This window comes from Onychomys torridus, chromosome 20 (genome assembly GCF_903995425.1).
Source record: "Onychomys torridus chromosome 20, mOncTor1.1, whole genome shotgun sequence".
NCBI lineage: Eukaryota > Metazoa > Chordata > Mammalia > Rodentia > Cricetidae > Onychomys > Onychomys torridus.
This window is the reverse complement of record NC_050462.1, coordinates 6,449,126-6,466,836: the sequence shown is the minus strand read 5'-3', so window position 1 is coordinate 6,466,836 and position 17,711 is coordinate 6,449,126. Positions and strand designations below refer to the sequence as shown.

The 17,711-nt window shown below is 42.9% G+C and overlaps 1 protein-coding gene across 2 annotated transcripts in view; it reads right to left on the bottom strand.

Annotated features, from left to right (window-relative positions):
• Window positions 1–17,711, bottom strand: part of Slc41a2 (solute carrier family 41 member 2) — a 124,318-nt gene that overhangs the window by 69,385 nt on the left and 37,222 nt on the right. For both annotated transcript variants that reach the window (XM_036169912.1, XM_036169910.1), the window contains exons 4-6: window positions 14,397–14,468; window positions 10,733–10,877; window positions 6,800–6,946 (exon numbers count right to left, since the gene is read on the bottom strand). In XM_036169912.1, coding sequence (XP_036025805.1) covers window positions 6,800–6,946; window positions 10,733–10,877; window positions 14,397–14,468 — 364 coding nt within the window. The remainder of the gene's footprint in view (window positions 1–6,799; window positions 6,947–10,732; window positions 10,878–14,396; window positions 14,469–17,711) is intronic.

Genomic DNA, 17,711 nt, shown 5'->3' with positions numbered 1-17,711 from the left:
GAAAGCATGTAAGGCATTTTCTTAATTAGTGATTGATGGGGGAGGGCCCAGCCCATCAAGGGTGGTGCCGTCCCTGAGCTGGTGGTCCTGGGTTCTACAAGAAAGAGGCTGAGGAAGTCAGGTATAACAAGCCAGTGAGCAGCACCTCTCCATGCCTCTACATCAGCTCCTGCCTCCAGGTTCCTGCCCTGTCTGAGTTCCTGTCCTGACTGCCTTCAGTGGTGAACAGTGATGCCCTTTCCTCTCCAACTTGCTTTTTAGTCAGAGTGTTTTGTTGCAGCAACAGACACCCTGACAAAGACAAGGAAAGACAGACAGACACATAGGGCAGACATACTCAGAAACAGACATAGCCACACAGGACAGATTCACAAGAGACTTTAGGCAGGCACAGGCTCAGACTCATACAATAGAGAGGGGCAGGAGAGACAGGGAGAATGAAGCAGAGAATTTAAATCTGGCCTTACTCTTAAATGACGCCAAGGGGAGTGCTTGATTTCTTTCCTTAACGAGACACTGATGCATTACCGGTATCTCGGACTTTACTATCAATGTGTTCAAACCGATTTACAAGAAGCTAACTGAGTCAGCCTACAAAAACAACAAAATAAGCCTTGACAGGCTTTCAGCAGCAGGAGACAGACAGGGCCACTGCCGGTGTGACTGACAGTGGAGCACGTGGCCCGTGTGATGACGTGACAAGGAAGATGCCATCCAGCGACTGACCTGAGTCTGGTCCTCAGAACTCACAGGACAGAGGAAGGAACCAAGGCCCACAGTTGTCCTCTGGCCTCTGCATTCCACAGTGCACAGCCCACTTCTCCACACAATCAACAAGCAAACGGAAGCGTAGAATACTGCACACATACCTCAGACCGGGGCCATGTGTCCTCAGTCCTGATCAACTCTATGTCAAATTTTGCCTCAAGTTTTAATGACTTGTCATCATGGTCTAAGATGCATAATAATTTTTTTTGTTTGGTTTGGTTTTGGTTTTTCAAGACAGGACTTCTCTGTGTAACAGCCCTGGCTCTCTTGGAACTTCCTTTGTAGACCAGGCTGGCCTCACATAGAGATCCACCTGCCTCTGCCTCCAGTGCTGGGACTAAAGGCGTACACTACCACAGCCTGGTGTATAATCATTTTTTAAAGTCATAGTTTGGTGCTAATTTTAGAATTAGGCAATCAGTTTCATTTCTGTGTGTTCATTGTTGATGTGGCTTAGTATCCTGAGTAAAGACATCCTCCCTTCCAGAGTCCCAGTGACGATCCTCTCTAAATCTCCATGCTGGGACCTACTCACACACCCCCTTTGACCAGACACATTAACACTTCCCTGGATTGCAAGGTCCCCATCCTTATTTAGAATACAGGGATTACAAAAAAACATATTTTGGCCTCAAAAATCCTAAAGATTAAGGAGCCAAGGTCCCAGAGGGAGAAACTGAAGCAGGATAGGAAAGCAGAGAAAATAAAGGGTTGTGGGAAGGAAAAGGAACCTCTCACCCCTGAATCTGTTTAACATTTCTCCAGCTCAGAGGCAAGAATTCCAGCACAATAAACAAATTTTGCTATGAAGACTGACTGCATGGACACAATATTCCTTTTTGCAGGGATGTTCAAATATGAGTGTGAAAATAGCAATGACCCCTGCTTAAGCCCAAACTGGATGACCTGTGACTTAACCCCATTCCTTTCCCAGATGTAAACTCTGAGACTCTCACAAACATGCTCATCAAGTTCCTTCAGTTAAAACTTCCTATTTTTCTTCCACACTTGTGACCTGTCAGCCTGTACTCCTATCCCACAGTCCTGAGGAATATGCTCACCTCATGGTCTCACTTACTAAAAGAAAATGGAAGTTCCTTAGAAATCCTTCAAACCCTAGCAGCCAAACTCCTCCACTTGGCTGCAACTCTCTTGAGAAGCCCACACCTACGTCTTAGGTGGACACTATCCTTTTCCTACATGTCTTTTCTTCCCTAATGCCAAAGCTTAAACCTATGTGAAAACCTTTTATTGGTAAGTTCTAACTCTGCTTTGAAAAGAAATACAAAAACAAGAACAAAGAAAGAGCCAACAGCCATTGTGTAGAGATGTTCCAGCTGCTGGCTCAGTGACAGATTCTGACAGCTTTTAAAGACTCCTTCATGTGTAAGGACTGCCCTATGAATGGGCACAGCCTGTGCATTTCCCCTGCAAACCACATAAAAGTGCATCACAATCACATAAGCAGAACCCACATTACATAGTTCGTCTTCTTGTTCCATCAGATCTCTCTTGCCATGTCTTGCCATTTTTACTTTTCCAAAGTGTTACTAATCCCCAGAACTCTTTACCGAGCCAAGACACTAATCACTAACCCTGGGTCCTCATGTAAAGGATGCTTTTGTTACAATCAATCATATTCTTGGGCAGTTACCACGCCAAAGTCTAATTAGAGGGCCATTTGAATAAATTCATATTAACTAAATCATTTTCAAAAGTTTGCAAAACTGTATTTATTTAGCATCTGTTATGTACACAGCACCAAAGGTACTACAAAAAATTATAATTAAAAAAAAAACCCCACAGTATTGTCAAGGATTTTGTATTTCAAACAGAAAGCTACAGCCAGAGGCAGTACTCTAATTACTGCTCCATCCACTGACTTCCTGTAGTGAACTAAAAAGGATGTTTTTTAAAAAAAGTGTGTGTGGGGGGGAGCACTGTATTTAAACAAAAAGCTACAATCACTAACCAAACATGAAGTCATTAAAGCCACTTCAATAAAGTGCTAGAATAATCCAGATAAGCACAGGCAGACGTATGTATGTATGTATGCATGTATGTATGTCTTCCATTTCCTCCTGACTCAGTCTCAGAGGGTTTAGGTTTATAGAAATCACCCATTCTCCAGACGCCAGGTTTTCAGTAAGTAATTCTTCATCACAGCCCCTGTGAGCCTTTCCATTCTGGGGTGCCGACTACAATGCCTGTGCTTTCCTTTCTGGTCTTATTTAGAGTCTTTTCTCTTCTTAGTCTAAGCTAAGATTTTGTCTATTTCTTTCATTTTGTCAGTTTATTCCATAGCTTTCCTGCTTGGCTTAATTACACGTGCGTCCTTACTTCACTCGTGCAGACCTTGGGCTTGGTTTGTTCCTTGGTGTCCTCCTTAAATGTTTATAGCCTGGGCTGGAGAGATGGCTCAGCTGTTAAAGGCTAGGCTCACAACCAAAAATATAAGTGTTTATAGCCATGACCGTCCTCCTTAGGATTGCCTGTGCCGCATCCCATAGGTTTTGAAACACTGTTCTCATTCTCATCTGGCTTAGGATGTTTGGTTTCCAATTTTGAGTTCTTTGAGCCACTGCTTGTGTGAGGAGTAGTGTTGAATTTCTATATATTTATATCTTTTCCACTTTTCCCTCTGCCACGCTCTCTAGTGTCACCCCATCATAGTGACAAAAGATATCACAAGATACCTAAATCTGTTAGGATTTGTTATATAGCTTAATATGGGGTCTGTTCTAGAAAATGATCTATGCACATCATGCGGCTGTTGAGCGGAACATTTTGTAGGCTGTCAGGCTCCTACTGATTAGTGTCCACTTCAAGACTGGCATTTCTTCACTGCGCTTCCATCCAGATGACCCACCCACTGTCGAAAGTGAGGTGCTGAAATCTCCACTGTGTTTGTACTGTCCTCTACTTCTCTTCCAACCTGTTAATATCTTCCCTATATTAGGAATGCTGACATGGGTACATATATGTTTACAAATGCTGTGTCCTCTTCATAAACTGACCCTGTGGAAGGTTTCCTGTGTCCAATTCTTTGAGCCATGCAGTGTGTAACCTCCATAGCCAAAGCTTACAACTACCAAAAAGATCTTTCTTTCTTCTCTTAACACTACTTAGTGTTTCCAGTGTAATTCAAATAATAACTTCTCAGCAAGATGAATGGGATCTTGGAATTTAACTCTGCCTACTTCTAATCTTTATATTCAGAATGAAAATGCCAAGCACATAACTGCTGATCTTCTGAGGCCCCCTAGTGCTCAGGACGCAGACACTTTGGCAATCTAAATACAATGACATTTCAGAACACTTATAAACTGTTAATGGCAGAATTAACCGGTAGCCCATTAAAAAGAAAATCCCTTCAGGGCATCAGTTACACAGATGACATGAAAAGGGTCTGTAAGAATGCAAAGCCAACTTTCACAAGACAAATACAGGCCTAGAACATTCTAAACAATGCTTACTAACACTGTTTTCTAAGATTATGGTAACTGCATTTTCTCTTACTCTGCATGTGCTGGCTCGCACCTATAATCCCAATACTCAGGAAGCTGAGGCAGGATGAGTTGGAGGGCCAGCCTCAGATACATAGTGAGACCCTACAAAGACCCAATCTTAATATGGCACCACATAACACTCAAAATATTGAAAGCTTTAGAAGACAACACATTATGATTATGTCTTTTATTTATTTTATCTATACAGGTGTTTTATCTGTGAGTATGTCTGTATGCCCCATTGCTTTCCTGGTACACAAGGAGGCCAGATGAGACCATGAGATCACCTGCGACTGGCATTACAGATTGTGATATCATATGTCATGTCACAGCAGCCATGTGGGTGCTGGGAATACAGGCATGCACCATCACACCCAGTTAATCTGTGGCATTTCTATCCTCGTAAGTACTGGGAGGAAATCCTTCATCCTCGTGGTGTGTGTGTGTGTGTGTGTGTGTGTGTGTGTGTGTGTGTGTGTGTGTATCCCTTTTCTCTTATCTCCTCCTCAAAGCAGGAGAAACTTCTCTAACTTCAAATGTTAGTCAAAGGGCACCAAGAACCTTGCTCAGACTCTTACTGGCTTCCTATTGATGTCAGCCTTGAGACAGGTTCTCATATACTGCCCCAAACTCTTAATGCTCCTCCTCAGCTACCTAATGGCTGGGGTTACGAGTGTGTGTCACCACGCCTGGCTAGACAACCTCCTTTCTCTACTACAATGAACAGCCTGGCCTTCATGGTAAGGACTATAAGTTGCTCAGATGTCTGCCTGTGGGATGGGTGGTGAGTTTAACAGAGCAAGAGAATAACACATCGCATTCTCCAATACCAGCTATAAACTAACATTTACTCCCTGAGTCTAGCATCTATATCTAAAATTGCATGATAATTCAGAGAAGGAAAAAGCAGAATCAATTTATTATCCCAATAACAAAAATTAGACAAGATTTAGGGTTATTTCTTTAGTAACATAACTCCCCTTTTCTGTGCTTCCTGAGAGGAAAGGGAATGGAACTCTCCCCTGAGGGTCAGCCACCGCATACTGTACAGTGACAAGAGCCACAGCCAATGGGAACATGATGGTAGTTCATGGCACTCGCTGTTTATTGCCTTATCCATTATTTCAGGCCATGCATCTTTATCTTCAAGTGAGAAAAGACTTATCTGAACACACACAATATGTCTATGTCATCCATCAAATCACATCTTGAATGAAGTTTTCCATGCTATTGCCAAAGTCATACAAAGTTTATTGCATTTGATAGGATAAAGCCTTTCTCTGGTTCAAAAATGCATCTGAAGCTCCTCTTCAAACTTTAAATATATTTTAGATGTATTCAAAATTATATCATAAGGCTGTATAGAACTCATGGGCAATTTGTGAATAAATATTTGCTTTGGGATTGGCTTGTAAATAATTTTATTATAGTAAAGTTGTGGGTTCTTTTTAACTGGACATCTGACACATGCATTGCACACACACACACAAACCTGGCATGAAAATAGAAGCTCAACTATCATTCTACCTTTAACTCATGCACACAAACCATATTCACTACCACTGGTCCCAGAGCACACGATCCAGTTAAAATAGTTCACTGGATTCTACACATTTCCCATCAGTACTCATCAGGAATGTGTATATAAGATGACTCTAACTTCACCTAGTATTCAGGCTAATTTTCAGGATTTTTGTTTTGTTTTGTTTTGTTTTTAATTGTCTTGAAGCTACTTATTAGTATAGGGTTTTGATGTGGGAAAAACAACTCATTGGTAAATTTAAAGAACAAAAACAAAAACATGGTAACCTTGTATTGTCATGTTCAAGACGCGTAAGAGAACAGTGCAGTGTGATTCCAACAAGAAGGAAGCACAGACACCATGGAGTATGACAGGCCTGTGTCAAACCACAACAGCAGAAAGTGTAAACAGAGGAGCACACAGGGGAGCCCTCCATCACGTCTGAAATTTTAAAGGGTACACACAACTGTACCCAAACTCTTGGGCGGTGGAATTAGGAGGCAGAAACAGGGGGATCAAGAGTTGTCCACATTACAAGTTTGAGGACAGCCTGAGGCTACATGAATGAGGCCACCTCAGCAGGCAAGCCAGGTGGGGCAGAAAGGAAAAACAGAATTTACAGAGGATAAACATTTTTTTAGTGTTCTTAACTCAGTAAGAGAGAAAAACGAGAACCACAACACATAATAAATGTACAAGTTACAGTGTTCTAGTCAATTCTACCACTGGTTCTAAGAGATGAAGGTCACCAGGGATTCACGACATTTTACAACATTGACTTTTAAAGACTGAATAATGCGCCTGGCGGTGGTGGCACACGCCTTTAATCCCAGCACTCAGAGGCAGAAGCAGGCAGATCTCTGTGAGTTCGAGGCCAGCCTGGTCTCCAAAGTGAGTTCCAGGAAAGGCACAAAGCGAGTCTCAAAAAACCAAAAACAAAAAAACAAAACAAAACAAAAAATTACTGAATAATGCCATGTTTAGTTTCCAGTCAACTTACCAAGACAGGAGTACAAGCCCTGACTTATCCAAGCTAATATGGCAAGAGTTATCAGATCACCAAAACTAGCAGCAATGGGTGTGGCCACGTTGTCAGGGTTTATGCCTGTCTTCTTTGAGCCAACGATAACTCCAACCATTATTATTCCTAGGAGAAAGAACACCTGTTACTTCTGATGCTGCCTCAAAAGATCCATTCCCCAAACACTGAAAAACACAGCTTGGAGAAAAAGCACACCAGTTCCAGTTAGAATGCTCAAACAAACTGATTAAGCAAACAAAATATTTTACTGTAACCCTTTGGCAAAATGCCCTTCAGCAAACTTCAAGAGATCCCAGAAGAGTATCATCCGCTCAGTGTTGCATTTACTGTAAAATTACATTAAAACTAAAATTTTTAATTTAATGAGGCATATGCTTTAAATGTAATACATACATATCAAACCACAGATTTTCATTTTAACCCTTGAAGCATGAAAACACTAAAAAGAAGAATCCTATTTATATGCATAGCAACAAAACAAATACACTCATATATGGTAACTAAAAATGCTTCATCTTATTGTCTACAGTGAAGTGTTAGGGAGCAGGAATGAAGAGGCCTAACTTAACATTAGTGCAGTGGTGGCGCACGCCTTTAATCCCAGCACTCAGGAGGCAGAGCCAGGTGGGTCTCTGTGAGTTTGAGGCCAGCCTGGTCTACAGAGAGAGATTCAGAGAAACTACCCAGAGAAACCCTGTCTCAAACAACAAACAAACAGAAATTAGTGCAGCCATGACAGGCTGCAGATTAACAATACTGGGACTAGGCCTCACCATTACAATAACCAGGATAAACCACAAACTGTACCCTGCAGGGAACCAATTAGAATTGAGACAATTACTAAATGCTCTAGGACATAAAAGATAGCTTACAAAATCTGTATATAGGTTGCCAATTTCCTTGCAGCAACACTAATACCAATACTGTTGCCTCACTCCTGCCCAATCAGGAGTTCAACCTCCATCTGAATCTGGAATTCCCCTACACCCCCATCCTTTACTCCTTAAAACCCTGCCATAACTGAGCTCCATGCTCTCCCTATCCAACTCTGTGTTGGGATGGACAGGAAGCCTAAGCTCTAGCTTGCAATAAAGGTTCTTTGCTTGTGCATAGGAACTCAGACTCCTGATGGGGCTCATGATGAGGGCATCACATTGAAAACCAGAGTTCAGAACAGGAGACACTTACAAAAGTTACTCTTGGGAGATGATGTGTTCAGTGGGTAAGAGCACTTGTCCTTGCAGGGGACCTGTGTTCAATCCTCAACACCCAACTGACACTGTGGTACACAGACATACATCCATATACACAAAATAGAATAAAATAAAAATAAAAAACATTAAAAGAAAGAAAATGGCAAGAATATATCTAAAAAATGATACTCGTTGAGGGTTGGATGGTTCAATTATTAAGTGCAGACTAGCTGATCCTGCACCCACATGGTGACTTACAACCATATGTAACTCAAGTTTCTGAATGCACCTTCTTCTAGCCACCAAGAGCATGAGGCACGCACATGCTGCACATACACACATGTAGGCAAAACATTCATACACATAAAATAAAAATAACTAAATCTTGAAAAGAATAAATAAAGAAGAGGGTTGTGGCAAGCAGTGGTGGTGCACGCCTTTAATTCCAACAGTCAGGAGACAGGGGCAGAGGCAGGCAGATCTCTCTGAGTTTGAGGCCAGCCTGGTCTACAGAACGAGTGCCAGGACAGCCAGAAAACCTGTCTCAAAAAACATAAACAAACAAACAAACACATAAATAAGTAAAGAAAGAAAGCAGCTAGAACTATCCAGACCTGAATAGATAGATAAAGAGATAAATAGATAGATAGATAGATAGACAGATAGAGCAGCTGACTGACTGACAGACAGACAGACAGACAGATCGATAGGTAGACAGATAGATAGAGCAGCTAGAACTATCCAGACCTGAGGGCTCATGCCTTTGATCACAAACAACATTTGGGAGGCAGATGCAGGGAGATCTCATGAGTTTTGAGGCCATCCTGGTTTACACAGAGCATTTCAGGATGGCCAGGGCTACACAGAGAAACCTTGTCTCAGAAAACCAAGCTAAAAAACCATAGTAAACACTGAGCTTCAATGACTACATCCTACAACATACAAGGTGCCTTGTATAGTGCTCATATCAATAAATATAAAGAAGATAATCCTGTAAATTCTAATGCAGTTAACTTTTATTTGGGGATGGTATTGAGACAGGATTTCTGTGTAGCCCTGGCTGTCCTGGAACTCATTCTGTAGACCAGGCTGGCCTCGAACTCTAAGAGATCCTCCTGTCTCTGCCTCCCATGTGCTGGAATCAAAGGTGTACACCATCACTGCCCAGCTCAGTTAATTTTTAATTTCTGTTTTTTGTTTTTTGGGTTTTTTTTTTTTTTTGGTTTTTTGAGACAGGGTTTCTCTGTAGCTTTGGAGGCTGTCAACTCACTCTGTAGACCAGGCTGGCCTCGAACTCACAGAGATCCACCTGCCTCTGCCTCCCATGTGCTGGGATTACAGGCATATGCCACCACTGCCCGTCAATGTCAGTTTTTTTTAAACATATAACCATATATACACTATGTTAAGCATAAGCACAAGGTTATATTTATATTGTCACTTAAAGTTTTTTAATGTGTATACTTGTGTGCCTGTGCGAGAGTACACATGTGAGTGTGGAGGCACTCAGAGGCACTTGGTGTTGGATTCATCCTTCACCCTGGGCTGTAATCACAGGCAATTGTGAGCTGCCTCATGTAGGTTCTGGGAACTGAACTCAGGGAGTGCAGGGAGTACCCTCAACCAATAATTTAAATGGGGGATTGCTTTTGAAACTGAGAATTCCTAGAAATCTTGTGACAGGCCAGAAAGTCCAGGTGATTTCCAGAAAGGCCTTTCTTAACTCTTAGGAAACACAGTGAGCCGTTGTTCTGTTCTTATTGAAGACTGAGCCAGAGCACCTATGGCCAAGGAGACAACCTCAAAAACCTGTTCTCCAATGTGTTTACAAATAATGAAATAAACCAGGTGTTGATGGTGCAGGCCTTTAATCCCACACTCAGGAGACAAAGGCAGGTGGATCTCTATGAGTGTGAGGCCAGCCTGGTCTAGGGTGAGTTCCAGGACAGCCAGAAACCCTGTCTTGAAAAACCAAATAAATAAATAAATAAATAGTTACATAAGATTATGAACTAAGATTATGTAGAGTTTATGTGGCCATTTTCGGCCATTTTCATCATGAACAAATACCATTTTAAAAGTCACCATCCTGGAGGCAGAGACAGATGCAGAGATCCACAGCCAAACATTAGGCGGAGTTTGGGAATCCTGCAGAGAAAGGCATGTAGGTGCCAGAGGGGTCAAGGACACCATGGGAAGGCTCACACAATCCACTAACCTGGGCCCATAAGGGCTTGGCTCACAGGGACTGATCTGACAACCAGGGAGCCTGCATGACACTGGCCTCGGCCCTCTACATGCATGTTACAGCTGTGTAGCTTGGTCCTCTTGTGGGACTCCTAACAGCAGGAACAGAGGCTGTCTTCAACTCTTTTACTGGCTTTTGGGAACCTAGTCCTCATGCTGGGTTGCCTTTCCCAGCCTTAATACATGGGGAGGTGCTTAGTCTTACTGCAAATGGGTATGCCATGCTTTGTTGATGCTCATAGGAGACCTGCCCTTTCCTGGATGGTGAGAGAAGAGAAGGAGATTGGGGAACAGGGGAAGGGATTGGGAAGGGAGGATGGGGGACAGGGCTGTGGCCAGGATGTAAAATAAATAGATGAATTAAAAAAAAAAAAAAGTCACCATCCTGGGAAAGCAATCCTTTTATTAAAAATTCAAACACTGCCAAGCAGACACTCACAAGTTCACCTACCCTGCAGAAGCGACGCAATGAAGGCGGTTGCCACACTGCTAGAGCACAGAAGGATGGAATGGCTGAGGTAATATTTCCCTTCTGGAATCCAGCCCAGTATGATCGCTGCCACAGCCGCTAAAAAACCAACCACTGTGGCCTGGACCTAAAAATAGTTTGTAAAATCCAGATCAGTAATTTTTAAAACATTACCTTTTCATTAGTTAATCATTACAAGATAGTCAGAAGTGCTGTGCGTGGTAAATGAACTGCCTTCATTTTAAAGAGGTTACTGGATTTGAGTTTTAATAGCACTTAATGTTAGCATTCAGGCATCTGTACTATACAGGACCTGACAGGATATGTCCTCGACTGCAAACACTAAGAGCAACCCCTCTGTGCACTTGTTACATTCCCTTGTAAAAGGTGGGCATTGCCACCTCCCATCTCTTTCTCTTCCCCAGGGACTGGTCTTTGCCCCTTCTCCTCTTCTCTTCTCAGCTCTTGTCTCCCCAATAAACCCTCCATGTGAGTTCTGTTGTGTGGCGTGACTCTGAGGCTCTTTGGCTCCATCCTGCAGAGGTCACCTTCACCATTTTTAAATAAATTATAATACTTAAGACAGTGGCCTCTCACTGGACGGTGGTGGTGCAAGCCTTTAATCCCAGCACTCGGGAGGCAGAGGCAGAGGCAGACGGATCTCTGTGAGTCTGAGGCCAGCCTGGGCTACAGAGCAAGATCCAGGAAAGGCGCAAAGCTACACAGAGAAATCTTGTCTCAAAAAACCAAAACCAAAAACAAACAAACAAACAAACAAAAAAAAAAACCAGTGGCCTCTCAAATTGCCCCAATTTACGGCAACAGGTGTGGAATGCAGGACCACATGGTTTTTGTTCATTTTGCAGTTAAGACAGTCTCACTATGTAGACCAAAGTGACCTCCAACTCACAGGAATCTGCCTGCCTCTGCCCCCACACACTGAAAGATGAATCCCCTGGAGCTGAGGTTACAGATGGTTGTGAGCCTCCTGGCGTGAGTGCTGAGAAGTCCTCTGGAAGAAGAGCACTTCTTAACTGCTGAGCCATCTCTCCAGGTCTGTCCTAACCAAGCACTCCACAAGCATTGCTGGTGAAGCTTCATGCAGAAAATAACCTTTCTCCTAACCCAGCCACATCTCCTCTTCCTTTGGTCTGTGGCAGCCACTCCAACCAACCACTGCCTCACTGGTTGGGCACCTGTTGCGTCTTGATGGATCTGTCCCAGTCCCTGTTTATCACACATCCCTGGGGGAGGAAGCCAAAGAGGCGTTGAATTCTGGCAACTAGGACCAGCAAATTCCTGGCCATCCCTGGCAACTATCCTAAACAGCAGTTGCAAAAGAGGATGGCAAGGGAGGGTGGAGACTACGGGAAGACAGAATGCCAAAGGCTGAGGTGGGACTGTCACGGTGACCTGTATAGATAACTCATGACAGTCTTGGCTTCAGTGCTCAGTATTTAAATCAATATATTTTCACTTTCTTGATTTGTTAGAGAACTCTATTGATTTATAAAAATTTGGAAGGGTCTTAGTTTTGTGTTTTTCTTGTTACTGGGGACAAACTTCTTGTGTGTTAGGCAAGCATTCTCCCACTGATATACTAATATTCCTACCTGTTTTTACCAGTCCGCCTAGATTCCTACATGGTCAAGCTGAAATGTTCTTAGACTTTTCTACCAAAATACCAGGACTGAAAGGACAGAACTGAAGCCCAGAACAGTTATGTAAATTAACAAAGGCTCTACAGCTGGTTTCTGTTAGACGCGAGGTTAGGGCTCAGATTTTCTTAGTTCCAATCCTACAACTTAGAAGCAACTGCACAGATATGAAAATGCCTTTATTTCAGGAACTCTTTTGTCCTTGAAATGCAATACATGAAATTATATTCCCACAACCATGTTCTCAATCATATGGCCTAGCTGAGCTAACATTAAAATGAGTATATGTTCCTGCTGCTCACACTAGCTCAAGAGTTACTCATGACAGCTGAAGTCATTTACTTAAGAGTCAGGAGAGAACAGATGAAGTGGCAGAGAAACACTTCAGAGCATAAGGAGCCACAGAAGATACATAATTCCTGGTTCATTACGTACGTTACTGGGAACTGAATGGACTTATTAATATGAACAATGACAACATTACCTAAGGAAAATCAGCATGAACAAATGGGTGACCACGATATCCATAAAAGAGCTCAGTTTAATTAAGCAACTAATGTGCTTAGAAATCCTAAAGAAGAGCCAGCTCGTGGTCTTTAATCCCAGCACTTGAGGGAGGTCAGAAGCAGGCAGATCTCTGTGAGTTCAAGGTCTACAGAGTGAGTTCCAGGACAGGCTCCAAAGCTACACAGAGAAAACTTGTCTCTGAAAAAACCAAAAACCAAAAACCAAACCAAAACACAACTAAAGAGGCAGTTTTGTATTGTGTTCCTGTAGACCCAGGAAGATTAATTTGAACCCAGAAGTTTGAGATCAGACTGAGAAACAGTGCTATCACCTCAAAACCAAAAACTAACACAATCAAAACACAAAAGCAGGGCATGATGCCAGGCCTCAGAAATTGAAGCAGGAGCGTTCTGTCTGAGTTTAAGGTCACCCTGAGCAACACCGGAAGTCTGTTTAAAAGATAATAAAGATGGGGCTAGAGATGAGGATCAGCTAGAGTGCTCCCTTAGGATACACAGGCTCTGGTTCAATCCCCAACACCACATAAACCAGGACTGGTGACTGGAGTCTGTAACCCCAGCACTCAGGAGGCAGGAGAATCAGAAGTCCAAGGTCATCCTCACCTACATCAAAAGTTTAAGACCAGCCTGGGATACAGGAGATCCTATCTCCCTCCAAAAATCTGAGAGACAGCACAGCACATGTGGTGGTCTAAATGAGAATGGCCTCCACAGGCTTATACACTTGAGGGCTTAGTCACCCATTAGTGGAACTGCTCGGGAAGGATTAGGAAGTGTGGCCTTGCTGGAGGCTGTGTGTCCCTGGGAGAGGATCCTGAGGTGTCCAAAGCCCTCGTCAGTCCCAGTCTCTCTCCCCTGCTTGCAGAGCAGGATGTAAAGCTCTCAGCTAAAGCGCCATACCTGCCTGCCTGCAGCCATGGTGATCATGGACTAAGCCCCCAATTAAAAGCTTCCTTTTGTAAGAGTTGCCTTGGTCACGGTGCCTCTTCATAGCACTAGAGTATGCCAGTTCTGAGCTATTCGTATGAATACTAATGCGAAAGCGGACTCTATTACAGCCAAGGTGCACTTGCATAGTTTTCAGCACTTACACTGTTTTTCATTTGGGAGAAGCTGGTCAGTTTCTAGAAATAGAATAACTTTCAAAGGCCATGGGCATCAACTGACTTCATCACCTTCTCAAGGTACTGTTTTAGTGTCTCATGAAACAAATCCTAAATTTCACACCCAAGATCTATGAATAAATGTATCACTTAGGGCTGGAGAGATGGCTCAGTGGATAAGAGCACCGACTGCTCTTCCAGAGGTCCTGAGTTCAATTCCCAGCACCCACATGCTGGCTCACAACCATCTGTGATGAGATCTGGTACCCTCTTCTGGCCTGTAGGGACACATGCAGGCAGAATACTGTGTACATAATAAATAAATAAATCTTTTAAAAAAAAAAAAAAGGTCACTTACCTGCTTTAATGCCAAGTTACCAATGATTAGATTCCACTTTTCAATGGGTGAATCCATCTTCCCAACATTTACCTGTTAAGGAGGATATTAGCATCACTCTATTGTCTGCTCTATTTAAACAAAACCCAAATCTTTTTTTTTTTTTTTCCGAGACAGGGTTTCTCTGTGTATTTTTGTGCTTTTCCTGGATCTCACTCAGTAGACCAGGCTGGCCTCGAACTCACAAAGATCTGCCTGCCTCTGCCTCCCGAGTGCTGGGATTAAAGGCATATGCCACCAACGCCAGGCTACAAAACCCAAATCTTAAAGCACAAGCACACCTTTAGTAAATCTACTGTGTCCTGGGCTGTGGTGGTGCACACACCTTTGACCCCAGCTCTCGGGAGGCAGAGGCAGGCGGATCTCTGTGGGTTCAAGGCCAGCCTGGTCTACAGAGTGAATTCCAGGACAGTCAGGGCTACACAGAGAAATCCTGTCTCAAAAAACACAACAAAACAAATCTACTGTATGCAGCCTGTGTTAGAACATTCTGAACTCACCACCAGCCGTCTATCTGGCTTGGCGACAAGTTATAGTCATCCATCTACTGGCAGATGTTATAACTACATCAGTTATCATCCTCACACATCAAATTTGATATAATGAGGCCCAACAGAAATAATGCTATAATTTTGAGCTGTTAGTACATAATTCATAGCATAAAACTAATATAATCCGAAGAGTTATTGGCCAAAGAGCAAGATATAAACAAATCATTCATGTGTACATAATTCTGTATTTGAATCATGAGTATAATTATTAGTAGTAAGAATTCATTCAGTTCACATATTTTTATTGTATACTTCCAGTTATCAAAACATATATACATGTTTCTGGTAACTGGAAGAATAATTTCCTAAATAAGGTTAGTATCCACATATTCTACTGCTCTGCAATCCAGATAATTTTCTCAACTACTCGGGATATATATTTGGATATATATATATTTGGATATATATATATCCAAATTTCCCAAGTTTTTGTAATGTTGTTTGGAAAGCAATGGACAATCATTAGCAATACACACATACACATTTATAAATATATTACACTGAGTTAGATTTTAATTATCCATCATCTAGTCATGGAAGATTTTCAAATGTTATAAAAACATCTGGAGCCAGTGAGATAGCTCAGCAGTGAAGGTGCTCACTGTCCAAGCCTGGCAACTGAAACCTGACACCCAGAAGCCACATGGTAGGAGGGGGAGGTAGGTGACTCCTGCAAGCTGTCCTGACATCACACACACACACACACACACACACACACACACACACACACACACACACACACACCAAATGTTATAAAGCACACACAAGGACCTGGGCTTGATGTCCAGCACCACAGAAACACATAAAATTGTATTTACAGGTAGTTTTAACCATGGACAGATTAGTGCTGTCTCAGTAGCTACAGACCAGCAGGGTAAATGTCACATCAATATGTCATCTCTTCAGTTTAGAAACCATTTTTTATTCTGCAATCTCCGTCTGGACTTTGATCTCAAAGTATCCAGCTAATGCAAATATTGAGGTTTCTCAGTGCTTTAGAATAACTATTCATGCAGCCTTTATAGATTACTTACTAAAGCTGACAATAATTATTGATTCAATCATGTCTGTAGCTCTAGCAATCTGGGCTCTATTCAAGAAAGCAATGTTTAAAGAGTGAATACACCTCAGATTTAGTGTGCATTTTCAGAAACCCACTAAAAAAGATGCTGATAGCTACAGTTAGCAGTCTGAGCGACTCCATAAAAAAGCACTAGACACAAATCCTCTGCAGTCATTAATAGGTAGCAGAGGCACACATGTATTAGGGCCTACAGAGGTCAAGGATGGCAGAGAGACAGAATGAGACCACTATCTTAGGGAATCAGTAGCAGATTCACTTGGTCTGATCACTATCCACCTATTCCAAGGAGGGACCTACATTTCACAAAATTCCTGTCCAGACAACAACCAGGTTATTGCATGACAGGAATACCTAAAATTGGGGAACTACAAGAGAAAGGGGAAGCCATGATTTTTGGAAGGCATCCAGACATTCCCTTGCCATGCTGACATGGCTCTCTCCCCAACCCAGCACTTAGGCCGTTTCTCTGGTCGTCCCACCAGCAACCACCACATTAAACTACACACAGCTCATGAGGTCACGGATCTTAGAGACGACCCGACTTCTGGCACTTTCCTGAGCCAGTATAATTCCTAACTGTACTCCAAATAGTTACCCTTATAGCCACAGAGAAGTGTAGAAGATTCTCCTGCAGCAGAGACCATTGCAGGAAACCACACAATTGTCAAAATGCAGAGAACAACCAGCCATAGGGTACCCAGCCCCAACGGATCCATCTACAACACAACTGACCCCCACAGACTCAGGGACCACCAAAGAGGAGGTGAAAAGGCTGTAAGAACCAGAAGAACCAAGTCTGCTGTGAGGTGGTGTCTTCTAGAAAGGACAGGAAGCTACATCCATGAAATCTCGACAATGGCTGCCTACCAACCTGAACAATTCTAATACCGGCTGCTATTGCAATGTAGACGGGGAGTCTCACGGGCCTCACCCCTAGACGTCGAGGCACAACAAGTACTGACTGCTGAGAGAAGGTAAATCAGTCTTCCCAGGGGTGAGTCTCCCGATTGGCCATTCAGAACCAAGGAGTCAGCCCTGGAAACATGTACATCCAGGAAGTACTGAAAGGATTCAGGAAGCTGTGTGTTTATGTGTCCACCTAACAACAAGGGTTAAAGAAGAGACGCCCATGGGACTGGAGAGATGGCTCAGCGGTCGGGAGCACTGGCTGCTCTTCCAGAGGACACAGGTTCAATTCCCAGCACCCACATGGCAGCTCGAGACTGTCTCTAACTCCAGCTCCAGAGGTTCTGACACCCTCACTCTGACAGACATGCAGGCAAAACACCAATGCATTAAAAAAAAAAAAAAAAAGAGGAGACCATGAATTTGGGGGGAAGTGTGGATGGGGGCAGACATGGGAGGGGACAGAAGGAAGGAAAAGGAAAAATATTTCAATTAAATATTTTTAAACCTTTAAATTATGAAAAAGAACAAAGGAAAAGAAATGAAAAAAAAAAGTCAGCAAAAAAGAACAAAACACGTGAGAGCCACAACAGAGAGAGAAGGTGAGGTTCAGGCTGTTCCGAGGAGTCACTAGCATGGAGTAACTCTACCAGCAACAGAGAGGGGAGACGTGAGGTTCGGGCTGTTTGGAGGAGTCACCAGCATGGAGTGACTCTACCAGCAACAGTCTGAGGA